Source organism: Quercus suber, unplaced genomic scaffold (assembly GCF_002906115.3).
Source record: "Quercus suber isolate HL8 unplaced genomic scaffold, Cork oak 2.0 scaffold_81, whole genome shotgun sequence".
NCBI classification, from domain to species: domain Eukaryota; kingdom Viridiplantae; phylum Streptophyta; class Magnoliopsida; order Fagales; family Fagaceae; genus Quercus; species Quercus suber.
The window spans coordinates 1,758,884-1,777,555 of record NW_027069546.1 but is presented as its reverse complement, the minus strand read 5'-3'; the positions used below and the strand labels follow the sequence as shown (position 1 = coordinate 1,777,555).

Sequence of the window (18,672 nt, the reverse complement as noted above, 5' to 3'; positions counted from 1 at the left end):
AGCTGAGATTTTCGCTTCGTTAGTTCCATTTGTTTCAACAGAAAATAACTCCAGCTAAGTTCTCTAGTAACTAAGAAAAATCTTTAATTCGAAGAAAATTAATTTCTATCAAATATTTCACAGTACAAAATGCAGAAATTCAAAAACTTGTCCCTCAATTTTTTCCGCAGCCAAACAGAACTTCACCTCATGTCACCGCATATTTCAGTTTAAGAATATCAGTTACAAAGTTTCAAACTCTATGCCCCTGCCACCAGCCACCACAACCCACTGCCATAGCCACCACCGCCCTCAACCTCAAACCCAACCACCAAAACCACAAACAAGTCACAAACCCAAAATCAAACCACAAAAAGTCACAACCCAAAATCAAACCACAATCAAATCACAAACCCAAAATCAAATCACAAACAAGTCACAAACTCTAACCCACAACTGCTAACCACCAAGAAAAATTTTCACAAACCCAGACCCACGATGAACGAAAAAATTTCACAAACTCAGACCCACGAAGCAAAAATTTTACATACTCAGACCCACGATGAGGATGAACGAGGCGCTGATGGGTCTGCTACTGAAGCTGGACTATGTGCTCGGAGTTAATCCGATGGTGAGGGAGGCGAGGAGGAAGGTGAGCTGTCGGATAGTGGCGTTGCAGGAAATACTCGACGCCGTTTCGAAGGCAAAGACGGTCTACGACGACGACTGTTACGAATATGGGTTCGTGAGGAGCTGGGATGATGCGAACCTCAAACGACACGCTTTGAGACCCAACAAACAGTATTGGAATAATTGCCCAAGAAAGCTAAAATTCAGATTTTGATAGAAACCTGACCCAACGTTTATAAGTGAAACACGAACCAAAGGTATAAATAACAGACCTTGACCCAATGATTATAATAGAATCATGAACCAAAGGTATAAAGTTTGAACGCCACAAGGAAGAATCCCTGATAAGTTCACAGTTCTTGAAGAACCAAAAGAAGAGCAAAGCCTCACCTTTTCTGATTTTTATTCAATAATCTATGAAAACGTTTACAGACTTAGGGCCTATTAAGGGCTCCATAAAACTTTTTTTTTTTTTGAGAAAGAAGCTAACTTATTTTATTTCAACTTGAAACTATTACATCCAAATCTAAAATCGAAGTAATATGCGATGGGACATCTTCCATCCATACTTGTGAATCTGGTATGCGTAATGCATTTTTCGCCAGACTATGAGCTACACTATTGCCGTTTCTCTTAACATGAGAGTACACCAATTGTTCGAAACTTCTACCAACCCACTTCACATCGTCTACCAGCAAACCTATTGGAGAAAGGTTATCCTCTGCTGACTTCAAAGCTTTGATGAGGCAAAGAGAGTCACCTTCAAGAATCACATTTTGAAAGCCCAAATCACGTGCAAGAGAGGCTGCCTTCAGAGCAGCCAGAGCCTCCACCTCATCCGGTTTGTATGCATGAAGAATTTTTTCTGAACAGGAGCCATCACAGCACCATTTTTATCCCTGATTACCACTCCAACTCCTGACTGATTGAACTCACTGAAAATTGCTCCATCAAAGTTTGCTTTCACCCAGCCATCTTGCGGACATAACCAATTAGAGCCTCCAACAATTCTGTCCGTGACCATCACTCCAGGATTCCGCCAGTCAGCTTTGAATTGATTCAATTTCTGTTTTGCTTGTTCAGCTACCAGATGGAGCGGAACAGCATTTTGGGAGGCCCGAATTTTATTTCTTTGATTCCACACCATCCAAGCCGTGAAAGCAAATAACTCAACTGATTTATCCTCTACAAACAACCAGGACAGCAGTTCTTTAACATCTGTAAACTCCATTTCAGACCTGAAACACCACTCATCACCCACATCCCAAACCTCTCCCAACTCCGAGCAAGACCAAACAGCGTGCACAGATTCTTCCACTGCAAAACGGCACCTCTCACAGATCGGATCAGCTGTCACTTTCCTCTTCAACAAAGCCTTTTTGTGGGTAGAACATTCCGACACGCACGCCAAAGGAAGTTTTTAATTTTGGAGGAACACGCAGCTGCCAAATCTTCTTCCAGAGCTGTTTGTCATGAATTGGAGGGGCTTGATGGCTTGCTTCCATTTCAGATTCTTGTTTAAGGAACATATACCCAGACTTACAAGTGTATTGACCTGATGAGGAGTATGGCCAATACAAAGAATCCTCCTTTGCTGCTCGGCTAAGAGGAATCCTCTTGATCAACTCAGCATCCTCTTCCACAAATAAACCATCAATCAGCCCCTCGTTCCATGTTCTCGTGTTCTGGTCTATGAGCAAATCCACCGTGCAATTTTCAAAACTCTCCAATGGACATATCGGCAAACTTGGAGGGTGCTTTCTTGGCAGCCAACGTTGCTGCCATATATTGATTTTTTCCCCCCTTCCAACCCTCCAAATTGCCCCCTTTTAATTATATCCCTCCCCCTAAGGATACTCTTCCAAGCATAGGAACCTAACCTCGAATCAGCAGCCTCCATTATTGAAGAATTAGGAAGAAACGAGCTTTAAAAACCTTGTAGAAGAGTGAGGACTTATCATGCAGAAGTCGCCAAGCTTGTTTTGCCAAAAGAGAATCATTAAACATTGCAAGATCACGAAAACCCATACCACCAATGGTTTTTGATTTTGTCAAATCCTCCCACTTCACCCAATGAATCTTTCTTCGATCACCCTGTTGTCCCCACCAAAACTTCTTAATAAGGACTCAATCTCATTGCATAAAGTTATTGGCAATTTAAAGCATCCCATTGTGTAGGTAGGGATAGCTTGGATGACAGCCCTTAAGAGCACTTCCCTTCCAGCTTGGGAGAGTAGTTTTGCCTCCCACCCTTGAAGTTTCCTCCACACCTTCTCCTTTATAAAATTAAAACTCTCTTTTTTCCTTTTACCGACTAGAGAAGGCAACCCAAGGTATTTCTCATAGTTCCTAATCTCTGGTACTCCCAATTTCACCTTTATTCCATGCTTAACTTCTTCCGTACAAAATTACTAAAGAACAACGAGGTCTTGCTTTTATTTACTTTTTGTCCCGAGGCTTCCTCATACTTGTATAATAGCTCCAACACCTTGTCACACTCCTCCATAGTAGACCTGCAAAAAATAAGACTATCATCTGCGAAAAGCAAATGAGTTAGTTTTGGGCCTCTCCTACACAGGGAGAAACCATTAATCTCTCCTTGTAAATCAGCCTTCTTTATCAACCCAGGCTCCATAAAACTTGATAGACAAGAAAATATATTCTAAAATAACTCCTAATTGATACCTAACCATATCAGGAATCAAATTTGACCTAAAAAGCATTAAATGCACCTAAAAATAAGGAAATAAATCACCTAAACCTAAAATAACGTTTTTTACATAAAAATACCAAAAATAATAAATTACAATAATTAAATAGTAAATTGTGTCGTTCATCAGACCCCTCCACTTGAATCAAACTCGTCCTCGAGTTCATCTTTGAAATCTGAAATCTTCTGCTCCAAATAAACAAATACTTCGAATGCTTTAATAACTTGATCCGGTTCTGTAACTTGAATCCTTCATAAAGTGCAGCGTAAAATTTCTTCTCATCTACTTTCAATTTATTTGCAACATCAATCAACAAAGGGTTGATAATAAAATTAAAATTTTCTACTCCAAGAAAATCAACATATTGTATGGTCTTCTTCAACAAATCAACTAAAACTTGAGGATTGTGAGTTGTGGACTCATCCTCATATTTGACCTCAGTTGAATCTTCCACATTGTTTTCAATAATTACCATATCTTTTTTTTCTTTTATTTTTCACCTTTTTTTTTTAGGAGCTTGGTGCACGATTTTAACCTAGTGCATGTCACAAAAGAAGAACAAGGAATAAAGAACACAAAAGGAACAAGACAGGATGATAATAGGAAACAAAAGATAAAGGGAAAGAAAACTGATTTTAGAACCTGTGCTCTGATACCAAATGATGCGAACCTCAAACGACACGCTTTGAGACCCAACAAACAGTATTGGAATAATTGCCCAAGAAAGCTAAAATTCAGATTTTGATAGAACCCTGACCCAACGTTTATAAGTGAAACGCGAACCAAAGGTATAAATAACAGACCTTGACCCAATGATTATAATAGAATCATGAACCAAAGGTATAAAGTTTGAACGCCACAAGGAAGAATCCCTGATAAGTTCACAGTTCTTGAAGAACCAAAAGAAGAGCAAAGCCTCACATTTTCTGATTTTTATTCAATAATCTATGAAAAACGTTTACAGACTTAGGGGCCTATTTAAGGGCTCCATAAAACTTGATAGACAAGAAAATATATTCTAAAATAACTCCTAATTGATACCTAACCATATCAGGAATCAAATTTGACCTAAAAAGCATTAAATGCACCTAAAAATAAGGAAATAAATCACCTAAACCTAAAATAACGTTTTTTACATAAAAATACCAAAAATAATAAATTACAATAATTAAATAGTAAATTGTGTCGTTCATCATGGGACGACGTCGTTGCGAAGATGGAGGAAGAAGTTTGTAGAGAAAGAGGAGGTGATGAGATGGAGAGGTTTCGTGCTGAGCATTTGGGGTTTCGTTGCTTGCAGAGATTTCTCAGTGGGCCCTGATCTTCTGTGCTTCAAAGACACTGATTTTGCCCAGTTTGTTCTTTGTTGTGTGAGTCTCAAAAAGAAACGTCCTTTTTTTTTTTTTTTTAATTTCTTTTTCCTTTGGCAAATAAACGCTTTAAAACAATATTTAAAAAGAAAATTTCCCCATTTCAATTTGACTAAAATTATTTTAGTACTCTAACGAGTTCTTTAAGTTTTATTTTTTCTCATGTTTGTGTATGTTCTTCATGTTTGTCCATGTTCTTCGTGTGAGGAGTGTTTTGATCCGTTTATGGTTTTATTTTTTACATTTTCTGTGTTAGAGTAACGGAGAGTGGAGAGGTGGGTTACGGAGGGCTAACGGTCAGAAGCACAGGTGGGCAAAGTGTCAAAATTTGAACCACGGGTAGGCATATAGAAATCGGGTCAAACCACAGGTGGGCAAATTGTAATTATCCATTTTTAAAAACAGCTCCATCCACATTAGCTTTGTAGACACCCGGCTCAGGAGGTAACCAACTAGTTTGGAAACTACAGACAGAAGGTATTGGAGGGTCTTGAACAACTTGAAACTCAGAGATAAACCTGGACGCTTCGAGGATCAAATTTTCCTTTTTCTTTCGCTCTTCGCCATGTCGGATACCATTTCTATTCCTCCATATATTCCATGCAATTGCCATGAACTGAGCAAGAGAAATAGCCGATGATCCCACATCACAACCTAGCCTCCAAACCACATCAGCAAAATTCCAATGACAATCCACCAACAGATTATAAGATTCCCACACAGACCTGGAAAAGTCACAAAATAGCAGCACACGACTTGTCGTCTCACTACTCTGGCCACACTGGTCACAAACATCTGAACTGAGCACATGCCGATGGAAAAGGTTGGATTTTGTGGGTAGAATATTTTGACAAGCCCGCCAAATAAAGTTTTTAATTTTGTTCGACACCTCAGCCAACCAAATAGTTTTCCAAAGCCTGCTTTGGCTAGCATTACCAGAAGTTCCTTCTTGCTCTGCCTCTTTCATTTCCATAGCAATCAAATAAGCGCTTTTAACTGTAGAAGTACCATTAGATGTGGCAGCCCAAACTAATTTAATTGGAAACCTAATGGACTATATTTTAGTGTTACCCTAAAATATCAAGTTTTGATAAGACAACTTTTATTCTTTTACACAACCAAATGAGTGTGATAATTCATAACCATGAAGTTTAAGAACACATTTTTTTCCACAACTATTGAGGTGTTATATTTGTATTTGGTCAATCAAATTTGGGTTTTTTTTTTTTTTTTGTATTTTTTAATACTTGAATTGTTGCATTATTATGCTATGAGAAGTTTTTGTAATTTCATAACCTGTTTTTTTTTTTTTTACGAGTTTTAGTTTAATGTATGATTTAATTTAAATAAAATTTAAATTAATTATATTTTTAAAAAATCTAAAAGTGGCTGGGTGTGAGCAGGTACCCAAGAGTGCCCACTAAGACATGATGAGTTTCCCATTCCCCTCCCCTATACCCATCTCGTTGTCATTCCTGAATTTCAATGCCTATAAGGCCAATGTAAATTCTTAGCTTCATACTACTTAGTGTTGAATGGTCTTTTGTGTTACTTCAAAGACACTTTCAAATCCTCTCAATGATTTGAGTATAACACATAGAAATCCAAATAATTGTGCATTTAGTGTTGTTATACTTTTCATATGTGGTGTTGTGATGCCCCTAAGAGGTTTTCCCGCCCAATACTTGGGGTTTTTCCCTGTGTACTATGACTATGATTTTTTGTGGTTGTGTTCATTTTTATGTTTATTCATGCATGCATGTTAAAGTCAATGGGCTAACTACTAAACCAATTGGGCTTAAATTTAGTAATTAGCATGTAATCTTATGTATATAGGCATGAGATACATTTACAAATAAGCATAACTAAATGCCTATTAAAAGTTTTTAAAGTTTACATATAATATATATATATATATATATATATAATATTTGTATATTTGAAAATATGAAATTGATACTCAAAAAATAAATATAGGTTTCCTTAAAAAAATATAGGTTTATTTGAAACAAATAAAAAATAATTTAAATTTTTATCTATGCAATTCTCAATTTTAGTTTGTCCAACCACCATTTCTATAATAATAATACTTTAAGAAAAAATATATATATATTGATAGCAAGTGCTATTAAGTTTCTATTGTGCTAAAGTTTAGTTTACATTGATTTAGATTTGGCCTAGATGGGAATGAAACCTAAGTCTAATACAAATATAAATTCCATTTTAGTTATTTATTTATTTTTAATTTTTCCTAATTCACATTGCCAACAATTACGTCAATACCCTATCAAAGTCAAATTAAAAAAAAAAAAAAAAATTGTTTACTCTTCAGCTTTTGTACTAATAACACATTTTGCACAAATATTTAAAAATTAAATGGGACATGTGATGCAAAATTAGAATTCAATTGAAAATCTAATTGGATTCCACCCATAGAACTATAGAGGTGTGCATGTGAGATATTCTTGGTTAGGTGAATGAGGATTGTTATTATTGTGGTTTTCTTGACTTCTTTGTTAGTGTTAATGCATCATTAATTTTGGCATAAAGCCAATGGCCTTAGTTGAATTGGCACCTCCCCGTGCACAAAGTGCTTAGGGGTCTAGTGCAGGGAATATGTGTAAGCTGAACTGCTTTGTGTTTGTTTAGCAACGAGAGTTGCTTAGAACATTTAGTAGGTAGTTAGGCACCTCTACAAGAACACTAAGTTCCAACAAAAAGCACACAAAGGCTTAAAATCACTAGCTCTCAAAAAAAAAAAAATGATTACAAAATAAGAGTACAAGAGTACTTATACAATATGTTCTACAGCTAACAACCATTAGTATCTTGCCAAGTGTTAAACTAACACTGATTACATCTAATATAAGTAACCAACTCATTAACAAGACTAACTAATTCAGATGAGAATGACTATCAGATAAGCTAATTGCCTTAAGGCTTTTGTTTGGACTCAAAGATAGTTGTAACTAACTATTCTCAATAGCTAAGGCTGCTAGCTAGAACTTGTTGAGGACAAATTTTTACACCACATGCTTCATTTCATTGGCGACTCACACCACGTCAACACTATCATGGATTTTGGGAAAATCTCTTTTAAAGCCCAAAAGAGCTCATATTTACACAAAAAAGGCATCAAAGCCCATGGTTCAAGCTCATGGTACATCATCTTAGTTTCGGATCATGATCCAAGCTCATGAGTCTTATCGGGGGAATTTTGAGAGTAGTGGTTTGGAGGGTCAAGAAGTATGTTCAGTAAAATTCCTGTGGTTCAAAGTTGATAAAGGAAAGCATGTTGCTTGGCATGTCTTCCTCAATTCCCTGAACTCTAACGGGTCAGTGTGCAATAGGTAACATTTGATAAGCATCTCATATCACATAACACTTAAAATGATAAAACTCCTTATACTCTTTACATAAAAATTAATGTTCATCATATAGTATAAGTTTAAAATGTAACTATAGTATTTCATATAAATTATATTATTATCATCTAAATCAATTCTAAGCACATGGCTAAATATATATATATTAATATCTCATATCTGGCATAAAATGATCTCCTTACTCTCCAAGATTTGGTTAAAATACAAAAAGACCATAATTACATCTCTAAAACTTCATTAAATATCAACCAACTAGTCTATTACTTACCAAAATTATATATGGACTAAGCATATAATTTTCCAAAAGAGAAAACTTAGCTAAAAATACAAACAGCAACTCCAGTAAAAGCAGAAACAACTTCTGTAGAAATAGCTTTGCAGAAGCTGCAACAGCTCCAGCACATTCTACAGCGGCTCCAGCTGTGATACCAGAAATAGAAGTAAGGATCCCTTAATAATTATCTTACCATTTTAGCCAAACCATGAATTTAATGCCAAATATTTTCCCTTCAAGCAAAAGATCTCATTTAGATGGCATCATTTGACAGCTCACAGCTGTGACTAACAACTGTAACAGCTGTGACAGCACCATTAAGTCTCTAACTTTGCTTCTTTGGCTAAAAAAAAAATCCCACTAATGAAACCACTTACTTTGTCAAAGACTTTTACTTATTTGATGAATTTCCCTTCAACTAGTTCTGATCTAGTTACATACTTGGCTCTAAATAAAGAGGACCAAGCTACACGCTAAAGGGGATCCATCCCTCTCTCATCTTCAATATTTTGAAACTCCCTTCATTTTGCTGCCGTATCTCTAAAAATCTCCATATCTTTCTTCATCCCTCTTACAAAATCTCTCTTCATAGATAATAACACAACATACATATTACAACACACCATTATCCATTATTATCCATCTCTCCCACACTTAAATATTCTGAAACTTCATCATTTTGCTGTCTAAAAACACATCTTCATCTATTCTTTATTTCTCATACAAAATCTCTCTTCTTAAAAAGTAACATAACCCATGACATAACACAAAAATCACTCTAGCAGCAGCTATAATCTCATGTATTTACTACATTTAACCTTCATATTATCTATCTCACAATTCCATATATTTTAAAACACATTCCTCACAAAATACCCTTACATACTTCTCATATATCTTCAAAACCATATATCACAAATATACATATATGTACTTCTTACCATCTCCACACAGCTTAAAACATATCAAACACTCTTCCAAGANTTAATTAAAAAATGAAAAAAACTGACATATAAAAGTTGCTTTTGACTTTATACATCACTTTTGCAAGCTGTCAACTTTATTGGGCGTTTAAAGAAGTTGAAATTCAGGCTTGGGCTTAAGCTGGACGCAACCAAGAAAGAGGAAAGAGAAAGAAAATCTGAAAGAGAGAAAGAGAACGCCGGTCAAGTCTAGAATTTAGGGAGGAAAAACCATGCGGTACGAGTTTGAGAAACTGCAAGTGACGCCGGTGAGTGGAGAGATGAGAGAGTGAGAATGTTTTTTTTTTTTTTTTTTTTTTTTCTTCTCTTTTTCTTGTTTCGCCCAATATGCATTTACCTGCCGGAACACCCGGATTTCGCCGGTACGGTGGTACAAGGCCGGTACGCCCGATATTTTTCTCGTACGAATAGGGGGGTTGTGCATACCGGATCACTGGTCGGTATGGTATATACCGGCCAATACGGTACGAGATTCACTTCCATGATACTAAGGCTTTCTCTTAAAAGACACAAAGACTTCATATTAAAGTCATTCTCATTGAAGACATACATTCTAATACTTAAAGTTATTTTTATGAAAGGCACAAACTTATGAAATTAAAAGCCCTTCTTATGAAAGACAATATCACTCATACTTGACTAAAAACTAGAAAATCATTACATGGGGAAAATCATTTAAGTGCATGATTAAGGGACAAACGTGAAGTCACCATGAAATGATTCACTTCATCATGCTGCTGAAATGTTAAGCCCATTGATGTGATACGGCTGGAGCTACAAACTATGAAGATAAGTCATTATATTTTTGTCTTCAATTTATAGTATTAAGTATATTTTATTCATTAGCATCATACCACTCGACTAATGTTATTATACCGCTGGACTCATTTTCTCATGTTGTTGAAATGTTAAGTCCAATGATATTATATGGCTGGAGCTACAAAATATAAAGGTTATCAACTCAATAACGCTATACGGCGTGAGCCACAATCATATAAAGAATGAAGTGCTGCTATACAGCTGGAGTCAAAAACATAAAAGATAAGTGATGTTTTCTCCATCTTTGAAATTGCATTATCAAGTATATATTAACTCATTATCATTTTATTGCTGGATGCAAATTACTTTAATATTATCTCATCATCTAATAATCATGGATTCACTAATACTTCACTAATATTTGGACATGGACCATTGCTAGACATACCTTATTATGTTGAACATGAACCATGAACCTTTTACAGAAGAGAGTAGTCATTAAGATGCAAATATGTTAAAGATTGAAAACCTGATAAGGAAGGCAATAATAATTGAAGAGATTTCCAGAAACAACATTCTAGGATCATCTGATGCAATGTTTTGGGCTTCACATGACTTGTTGAAATTAATGAAGGAAATATTAAGCCCATCAACTCAAGAATTTTTGGCAGGGAATAAAATTCAGATGACTTCCATCTATAGATATATACATGTTCATATTTTTAAGGAGGGCAATGGAAGAAGGAACATCTGTTATGGCTGTCCAACAAAAATTAAGCAACTCCAAACTTTTTACATTTCCTATGTTCTTTGGCAAGTTACAAAATTTTAAGCATCCAAAAGATCAAGAGACTTAAGCAGCTTCAAACTACAAATGGTGTTAGGAAGGCTCACAAGATTCTCGCAATATCTTAGAGTCAATGAAGTAAGCTCAGTCAAACGTTCAATTGATGAAGGCAACTCTTCTATATCTACTTTGCTCAAATCAAGTATCTCTAGGCCTTTGATTATCCATAGGTTCTCTGGCAAGTTTTAATTAGTTCCACAATAGCAATGCGATCCAAAAAAAGCCCTGTAAGAATTTTGGGTTTGCCACAAATTTTGGAATTGCCTTGCGGTTTGAGCAATTAGAAATTTCAAGAGTCACAAGTGACTCCATTCCAAACTTGAAAAATCTGAAAGGGATTTTGAAGGTACGGGTGAGGGGATCGTCTGAATCCGATTGTGAGGAAAGAGGAGAGCATTTGAGGGTGAGGGAGAGTTTTGTTGCACGTCGAGGGTTGAGAGTGACTGATTTGGGTGTTTGAGTGAGAGTGTTTGAACTTTGAGAGAGTGTTTGAGAGACTGAGTGTTGAGTGAGGCATTTGAAATTGGCTGAGATGTATAGTGTGCAATTTCGAGTCTTATATACTCGATTTCTATGTGGTTAATTTGGTCCACGTGGAAAATTTGTCCACGTAAATGATGACAAATACCAAAAATTGAGTTTTTAAAACTCGAGTTCTAACCGGATCTCGAGTTTTAAAAACTCGAGATGTTAGTTTCCAATATTGTTTTAAAACTTGACAACTAACAAAAATGTTTGATATTTAAGCGCATTTGGAAAAAAATTATGGCTGAGCCTGTTCAAAGGGACAATTGTTTGTCATACCCCTCTTTTGTTTACATGTGTTTGCTTTCTCCAGTGGTATGACTGGCTATGTAGTTAGCACCTGATACTGGTTTTGTTTGTCATTTACGAAAAATAAGATAGGTAAATTTGAAGTCATTAATGGCATGATTTTTTTTAATTTTCTAATTAGAAAAAATATCATTTATTTGGTTTTATGGCGCATTTAGTCACGCTTTCCCTGTAACCCCCTCCCAACCAAAAAAAAAAAAAAAAAAAGCAACAGCCAACTAAAGAGTAAAGAGATGTAAGCCAAACTAGTGCTGGAAAACCAATAGTTCCAAGTAATGTCTCCCCAGGAAGAGAGGGAAAAAAAAAAGGGAAAATGAAAGGAATAATAACTGACATATCAAAAAAGTGGAAAGAAATGGTCCAATGAAAGGAGTGTAGATGTGAATTATAGTCTAAAACTGACATTTTAAGTCACTTTCTGATGAAAATTATTTAATTTTTCCTACTACTTATTAGCATGTCTGGTATTTTTCTTATTGTTTTTTTTAAATGACCGAAACAAGATATCCACGTTTTTCACTAAAATTCGATTTCAACTGCAAGGTCCAGTTTGTCTATTTTGAGAATCATCTTTTAATAAATACTGTCATGTACTCATGTTCAATGCTGGAGCTTTCCTGCTTCAAAAATTACAAATGGGAATTTTACTCAATGTTATTTGTTTGAAGGAATATTTAATGTTATTATATATCAGCAACTATTATCCATGTTTTGGGAGTTGACTTCCTGAAGAATGAAGCTAACATAATTTGCTCTATTATATCCGGTATCTTAGTCTAATAATTTGTCCATTTTTCTCCTAATAATTTTGATTCATGCTATGAAGATTCCGCCAAGCCTGTTGCTAAAGATTTGTCTTATAGTGAATGAATAGGTATAAAGCCTGTTGTCATGCAAACTCATCAACTTCTTATCATTTCCTATGTTCATGCTACACAATGTACACACACACACACATATATATACACACACATACATACATGTATTTATATGTATATGTATTTGTAGGTGTGTGAATTTATGACTTCTATATTTTGTGTCAGGGTCAATATGTTTGTTTTGGTCATATATACAAGTGAATAATGTTGTTAACTCAAGTTGAGAAATGTGACAACTGAGATGAGGGATATCTCTCCTTACCCCCTTCTCTTGGATAAAAAAAACAATGTCCTTTGCTCCCAAAGATGGGCACTGATCTCTGCTCTAGCCACAACACATCTACCATACCCCAGTTGCTCCTTTGAGAGGTTCACTGTTCAAGATTCTCATGTCAATTGGGATGAGAACTGTACCTTGTCACCCTAAAGATATATACGAGTATATTGCATTTCTTGGATGTAAATGGAAATCGAGACACAACTATAAACATAAGAAACTAATTTGCAGGTTTTTAAAAAAAAAAAAATTACATAATTTTCCTAGTATATACTATATAGTTGTCTGTCTGGTTTGGCTTGCTAACTCTCAAAACAGTGAGTTTGCCAAGCTGCTGTTCCAGATGGGCTGAAGAAGCGAACTCTTGAGCTCTTGCAATTCAAAGAAGGTTCACTACCAGTAAGATATCTCTGGGTTCCTCTCATTTCTAGTAGACTAGGTAAAAATATGCAAGCCCCTTCATGATAAGAGCATAATTGAATCTTGGGCAGCAAGGAATCTTTCCTTTGCAGGATGGCTCCACTTGACTTAATCAGTTCTTTATAGCCTTTTGGTTTACTGGTCCAGCATCTTCATATTGCCAAAGTAGATTATCAAGGCTTTTGAACATAAATTTAATAGTTAACTTTGGAAAGGAAAGAATGGTTCAGCTCTAAAGGCTTAAGCATCCTGGCCTGGCGTATTGTATACAAGCAAAAGAGAGAAGGTGGATTAGATTTGAAGAGTGGAAGAATAGAACAAAGCAGCCATAATGAGACATAAAAGGGATTTTTTTTGCAAAGGCAGGCTCAAATTGGGTAGCTTGGGTTCAATCTAATCTTTTAAAAGATGAGTTTCTGGAGCATTAACATTCCTCAAGACAGCTATTGAGGTTGGAAGAAAATTCTTAATCTTAGAAGCACTGTTAAGCCATTACTGAAGTGTGAAGTGGAATCAAGTTGAAGTATTTTCCTATGGCATGATTAGTGGAATCCAGACGGAGCCCTCGTTCAGAAGAATGGTACTTGAGTCATATATGATGCTGCCAGTGGATCAAATGAAAGGGTATCCAGTGTTTTGAAAGAAAAACTATTTTTGGAAGCCAGTTAGATGAGATGGCCTCGTATCTATTATAGTAAACTTTGTTGGTGCATCAAAGTCCTCAAAACGTTTCAGATAAAACCTGGTACCTATTCAGGTGCTGAGTCACGGGAATACATTAGAGCTAAGCTTCTCTTGTTGGTGCTTCAAAGTCCTAAAAAACTCTCAAGAGTAGCATTCATTAGGATTAGAGCTGGCAAAGTTTATCAGCTCATTTAATGCAATTTCAATTACATGTAGGTATACAAAATGCAAATCATGGTCCAAAATCAACTTCTGAAAACGAGCAGGTCTGTTTGCATGGGGAAAAAATATATATAGAAAACATTAGTATATCGGACTGTCTTTTAAAAAAAAATAATGAAAAAACTTTATTTATTTTTTTGATAAGTAAAATGAAAAGAAACTAAAGAGACAGATTTTAATTAACTTAAATTTTCTGTACAGAAGGAAGAAAAAAGAGAGGACAGTCCTCCAGACATGAGGTCTCCTCATTCTCCTTTGCATACCCCACTAAACCATGGGCTGTTAGATTTCACTTCTTTAATATTGCACGAAAACTGAAGAAATTTGTTCAAAACAGCCTGCAGTGTGAGAACTTTTATATCTTTCTTGGCCTCAGACGAATAGCTTTCATTCAACTTCAATGGAAATATCAACCTGAAATTGGAACAGTCCACCACGAGGTCTTGTATAGATGTATTCCAATATCAAGACTAGAATGTAACAGCTCAATTTATCAATAACATTCCACCATCATGCTGCACAAAGTCTTGACAGAACTTGCACTTTCTCTTAACCCAATTTCATCAAGATTATGCTGTAGACAGGGAAAATTTTCGACCTATCACAAGCTGACACGTCACACTACAAAGTCCACAAAATACAGCCAATTACAAAGCGCTACATATTGCTGCTAGGTTTTGCTATCATTACTCAGAAACCAACAGAAATTTGCCAAGTGTCATGCAAAAACCAATCACACATCATCGCACGTGTAAGCGATGACATAATCAGCTTCGCACGTGTAAGCGATGACATAATCAGCCTCGCACGTGTAAGCGATGACATAAGTAGACCAATCAATCTCTGCCACGTGTCACCAATCAAGCTCCGCCACGTGTCACTTACCTACCCCTAAACTCCTACAAATAGAAGCCTTCCTAAGGCATTTGGGGGAGATCTGATCTGATCTGAGATCTGAGGAGATCAGATCCGAGGAGATCTGAGATCTAGGGAGATCAAAAGAAATCCAAGGAGATCAGGAGATTTGGAGAGGACACCAAGCCATTTGAAGCACTCAGAAATCCAGAAGCTCTGCCGGAACCAAGCTCTAAAGCCTCCAAGAACTTCAAGAACTTCAACTTTGAATACGAAGAACATTCGAAGGAAAATCATCCAAACTACCTACCTAGATCTCAAAATTCACTGGAATCAAGCTCAAAAGCCTCCAGAAACCTCAACAAATCATAAATCAGGGAAGCTCTACGGATCAAGCCTCTAAAGCCCCGAAGAACTTCCACCACAAACTTTCGAATACCAAGAACATTCGAAGAGGAATCATCCAAATCATATTCCTAAATCTCAAAGTTCACTGGAATCAAGCTCAAAAGCCTCCAGAAACCTCAACAAATCACAAATCAATGAAGCTCTACGGATCAAGCCTCTAAAGCCCCGAAGAACTTCCACCACAAACCTTCGAATACAAGAACATTCGAAGAGGAATCATCCAAATCATATTCCTAGATCCAAAAGTTCACTGGAATCAAGCTCAAAAGCCTCCAGAAACCTCAACAAATCACAAATCAGTGAAACTCTACGGATTCAAGCCTCTAAAGCCCCGAAGAACTTCCACCACAAATCCAAGAACACGAAGAACACACGAAGAACACGAAGAACGTGAAGAACAAAGGATTCCTAACAAGCTCATAGCCAGAGATTCATTGTAATTCCGTTTTAGCAATCTTCGATCCATCCCTCAACCAAATTGAAGGATACTTTGTGTTCAAGTCAAAATCACATTACCACAAATCCAATTAACAAATCTTTCAAGGAGATCGAATCAGAGGATAACTCTTTTGTAATCAACAGAGAATTGTACCACGCATTCATCAATACAAATTCGCATTTGTGACACTATTTTACTCGTTTGACTTTATTTCGAACCGAGAAATTTAGTCGTCCACATATGCCACATGTACTATAAGAGTAACTTGTTGCTGAACAATTAAGGCAAGAAAGATAAAGAGAAAAGGCAGAAGTTTAGGTAGGAAAGTGAGAAAAAGGAAAGATTTTTTTGGGAAGAACATCACCATATGTAAAAAACCTAAACTTTTATGTAATAGAAAGCTTTAAGGAGTGAAGGATATTCTATCATTCACTCAACCGTGGATTTCATCCCATTCCAAGAGTTTCCCACGTATGTGACACACCTTCTTTACTTTCTTGTTTCGCTTTTACATTTCTTTAAGTGCTAAAGTGTTAAAGTTTTCATTTTTATTGTTCATGAGCTTTTAAACTTAAATTTACTATTAGATATATAGCTTATATTCCTTTCCAAGCCTGATACTTGATAGTTTAACTTACAAGCACATATATTATAGGAGAGAGAGAACAAGAAACAATAACTAGAGAAAATTACATGTATATAGGATTCAAGTCACATTACCAATGATGGCATCATATAATCTGAAATGTGTCAAATCCAAAAATCTGCAATGATAGGACTTTTAAATAATTCAAAAGTGTGTGACAATTTTTAGCACAGTACTAACCGTATCTTTGGTTTAGCTTTTTCACACTTACCCTTTGACAGAATTGTGATAATATTAATTGAACCGTACTAGGACTGCAATTTTGTATAAATTTTTGTAATAATTAATCACGTAAAAAATTGTAAGCTATAAAAAAAAATTATTAGTCTATATTTTCATCGTTCACAACTCAAAACTTTACGTTTGTTGCAAAAGTTGTATAAATACTTTTGATTCTACTATTTGTAACGAACCGTAAGTTGTGAAAAAAGAAAAAAAGTTGTGGTTTTACATTTCCACAAAAGTTGCATAAATAGTCTACTATTTTTCATATTAATAATATGTATGTATGATATGTTGGCTTTCTGTTAGGAAAAGTTGTCAGCTTCACTCACTTTTAGTTCGGCTCGGCTCCATAACAACGCACAATCTCCTTCAGCTCCTCTTCAAGTTCTTTACTCCTATCAATAGAATGATCCATTAATAGGAATTAGAATATGTTCAAAATTCAAATCAAAGAAATGCTGATTTTGTTATATATAAAAAACATACAGACCAGGTGACAATGATCCTGCACTCTTAATGCCAATTGCCAAAACCAAATAAATATATGAGCATATATACCTAATATATAATATAATTTTATATCTAAACCAGTAAACCAGTCCTATATTTTAATGTATCTATGTGGTTCTAGTAACTCTCCCAATGTCGTTCCTTAGTTTTCATATCTATACAACTCATTCTGATTGATATTTACAAAAACCCACATAAGCAAAACATCTGCACAACTAGTTACAACTCACACAAGTAATTTTTTTAAATCAACTTGTAACAAACAAATTCCAGCATAAGACCAATCCATTAGAGAGAAAAATTGCTAGCAAAACACTTTAAAAGAGCTGAATTGGGCACTGGAAACCAAGAACTTTACGAAAAAATTTCATAGCTCTAGAATATGAAAGCTAAATCAATAACCACGCTCCCAAATTTACCATTATTACCGGTTCAACAAATCACGAGCATAAAATGAATGCCATTTCCAGTAAATTAAACTGAAATGAAGTAAAAACGAAACAATCTTTATCCACAATTTCAAAACAAAATTATATGCAATACACTATGAAGCACGGACGCTGCACCAGAGGAGCCGCACCCGCGTCTGACGCAGCGCGACGCGGCGACGCGTGAGGGACGCCGCTGACCGCGCGTTGGTGCCGCGTCAGGCCGCGTCCTGCCACTTGTTTTTTTTTTTCCCCCCAGACTCACGCCGACGCAGACAACACAGAATCGTAGATCAGGCTTCTTCTTCTCTGTTTCCTCTTTACTCTTTTGTTCTTCTCTCTGTTTCTTCTTTACTCTTTTGTTCATCGTGTTTTTGAGTCTCCTGAATTTCATCTGCTGCTTTTAGATTTAGTTTCTCTGCTTTGTTCTCTTTTATCTTTCTTTTTAGTTTTGTAAGCTTAGTCAGTAGTCACGTGACGAAGCATTGGAAAGTAGCAAACTTTTTTATTAAGTCTGACCCTTCCCCAACCGTAAATGTACTATCTTTCTTTCTTTTTCTTTTTTAATTTTTTAACTTGTGGCTTTTTTTTTTTTTTTTCCTTATCTACGTACATATTATATTACTGTTTTTTTTTTTTTCTCAGCAATTGTACCCATGTATACACATCAACTCTTTTTTTTTTTTTTTTTTTTTAAGCTTTAATAAAATTTCAATTTATAAAGGCCATTCTATAATAATTTCTTTTTATCATTGAACCAAGATACAAATTGATTTTTTTTGGAATAATCGGAGTTTGATCTCTTGCTCAACAACAAGAGACTTTATTACTTGAACTAACTGAAACCCACCACATTGAAACATTTTAAGAATAAGAAAATTCTAGATTTACTATTAATTTTACTTTA

The 18,672-nt window shown here is 35.6% G+C and overlaps 1 protein-coding gene and 1 long non-coding RNA gene across 2 annotated transcripts; one reads left to right on the top strand and one right to left on the bottom strand.

Moving 5' to 3' along the window:
• The first annotated feature begins 497 nt into the window (after positions 1–497).
• On the top strand, positions 498–4,703 carry LOC136067676 (BAG family molecular chaperone regulator 5, mitochondrial-like). Its single transcript, XM_065773863.1, has 2 exons — positions 498–780; positions 4,497–4,703. The coding sequence occupies exons 1-2, from the start codon at positions 542–544 to the stop codon at positions 4,639–4,641; spliced, it is 384 nt and encodes a 127-aa protein (XP_065629935.1). The 5' UTR covers positions 498–541; the 3' UTR covers positions 4,642–4,703.
• A 9,701-nt stretch (positions 4,704–14,404) lies between these two features.
• On the bottom strand, positions 14,405–18,358 carry LOC136067662 (uncharacterized). The gene is made up of 2 exons (XR_010629091.1): positions 17,881–18,358; positions 14,405–17,222 (listed from the first exon to the last, which is right to left on the bottom strand). It is a non-coding gene; the product is annotated as an uncharacterized LOC136067662 (long non-coding RNA).
• Positions 18,359–18,672: the final 314 nt, after the last annotated feature.

Bases quoted from the DNA above. Each gene is read 5' to 3' on its own strand.
- LOC136067676 (XM_065773863.1), top strand. From the start codon at position 542: ATGAGGATGAACGAGGCGCTGATGGGTCTGCTACTGAAGCTGGACTAT. The intron at 781-4,496 runs GTATTGGAATAA...ATAATTAAATAG, and splicing joins GCTTTGAGACCCAACAAACA to TAAATTGTGTCGTTCATCAT.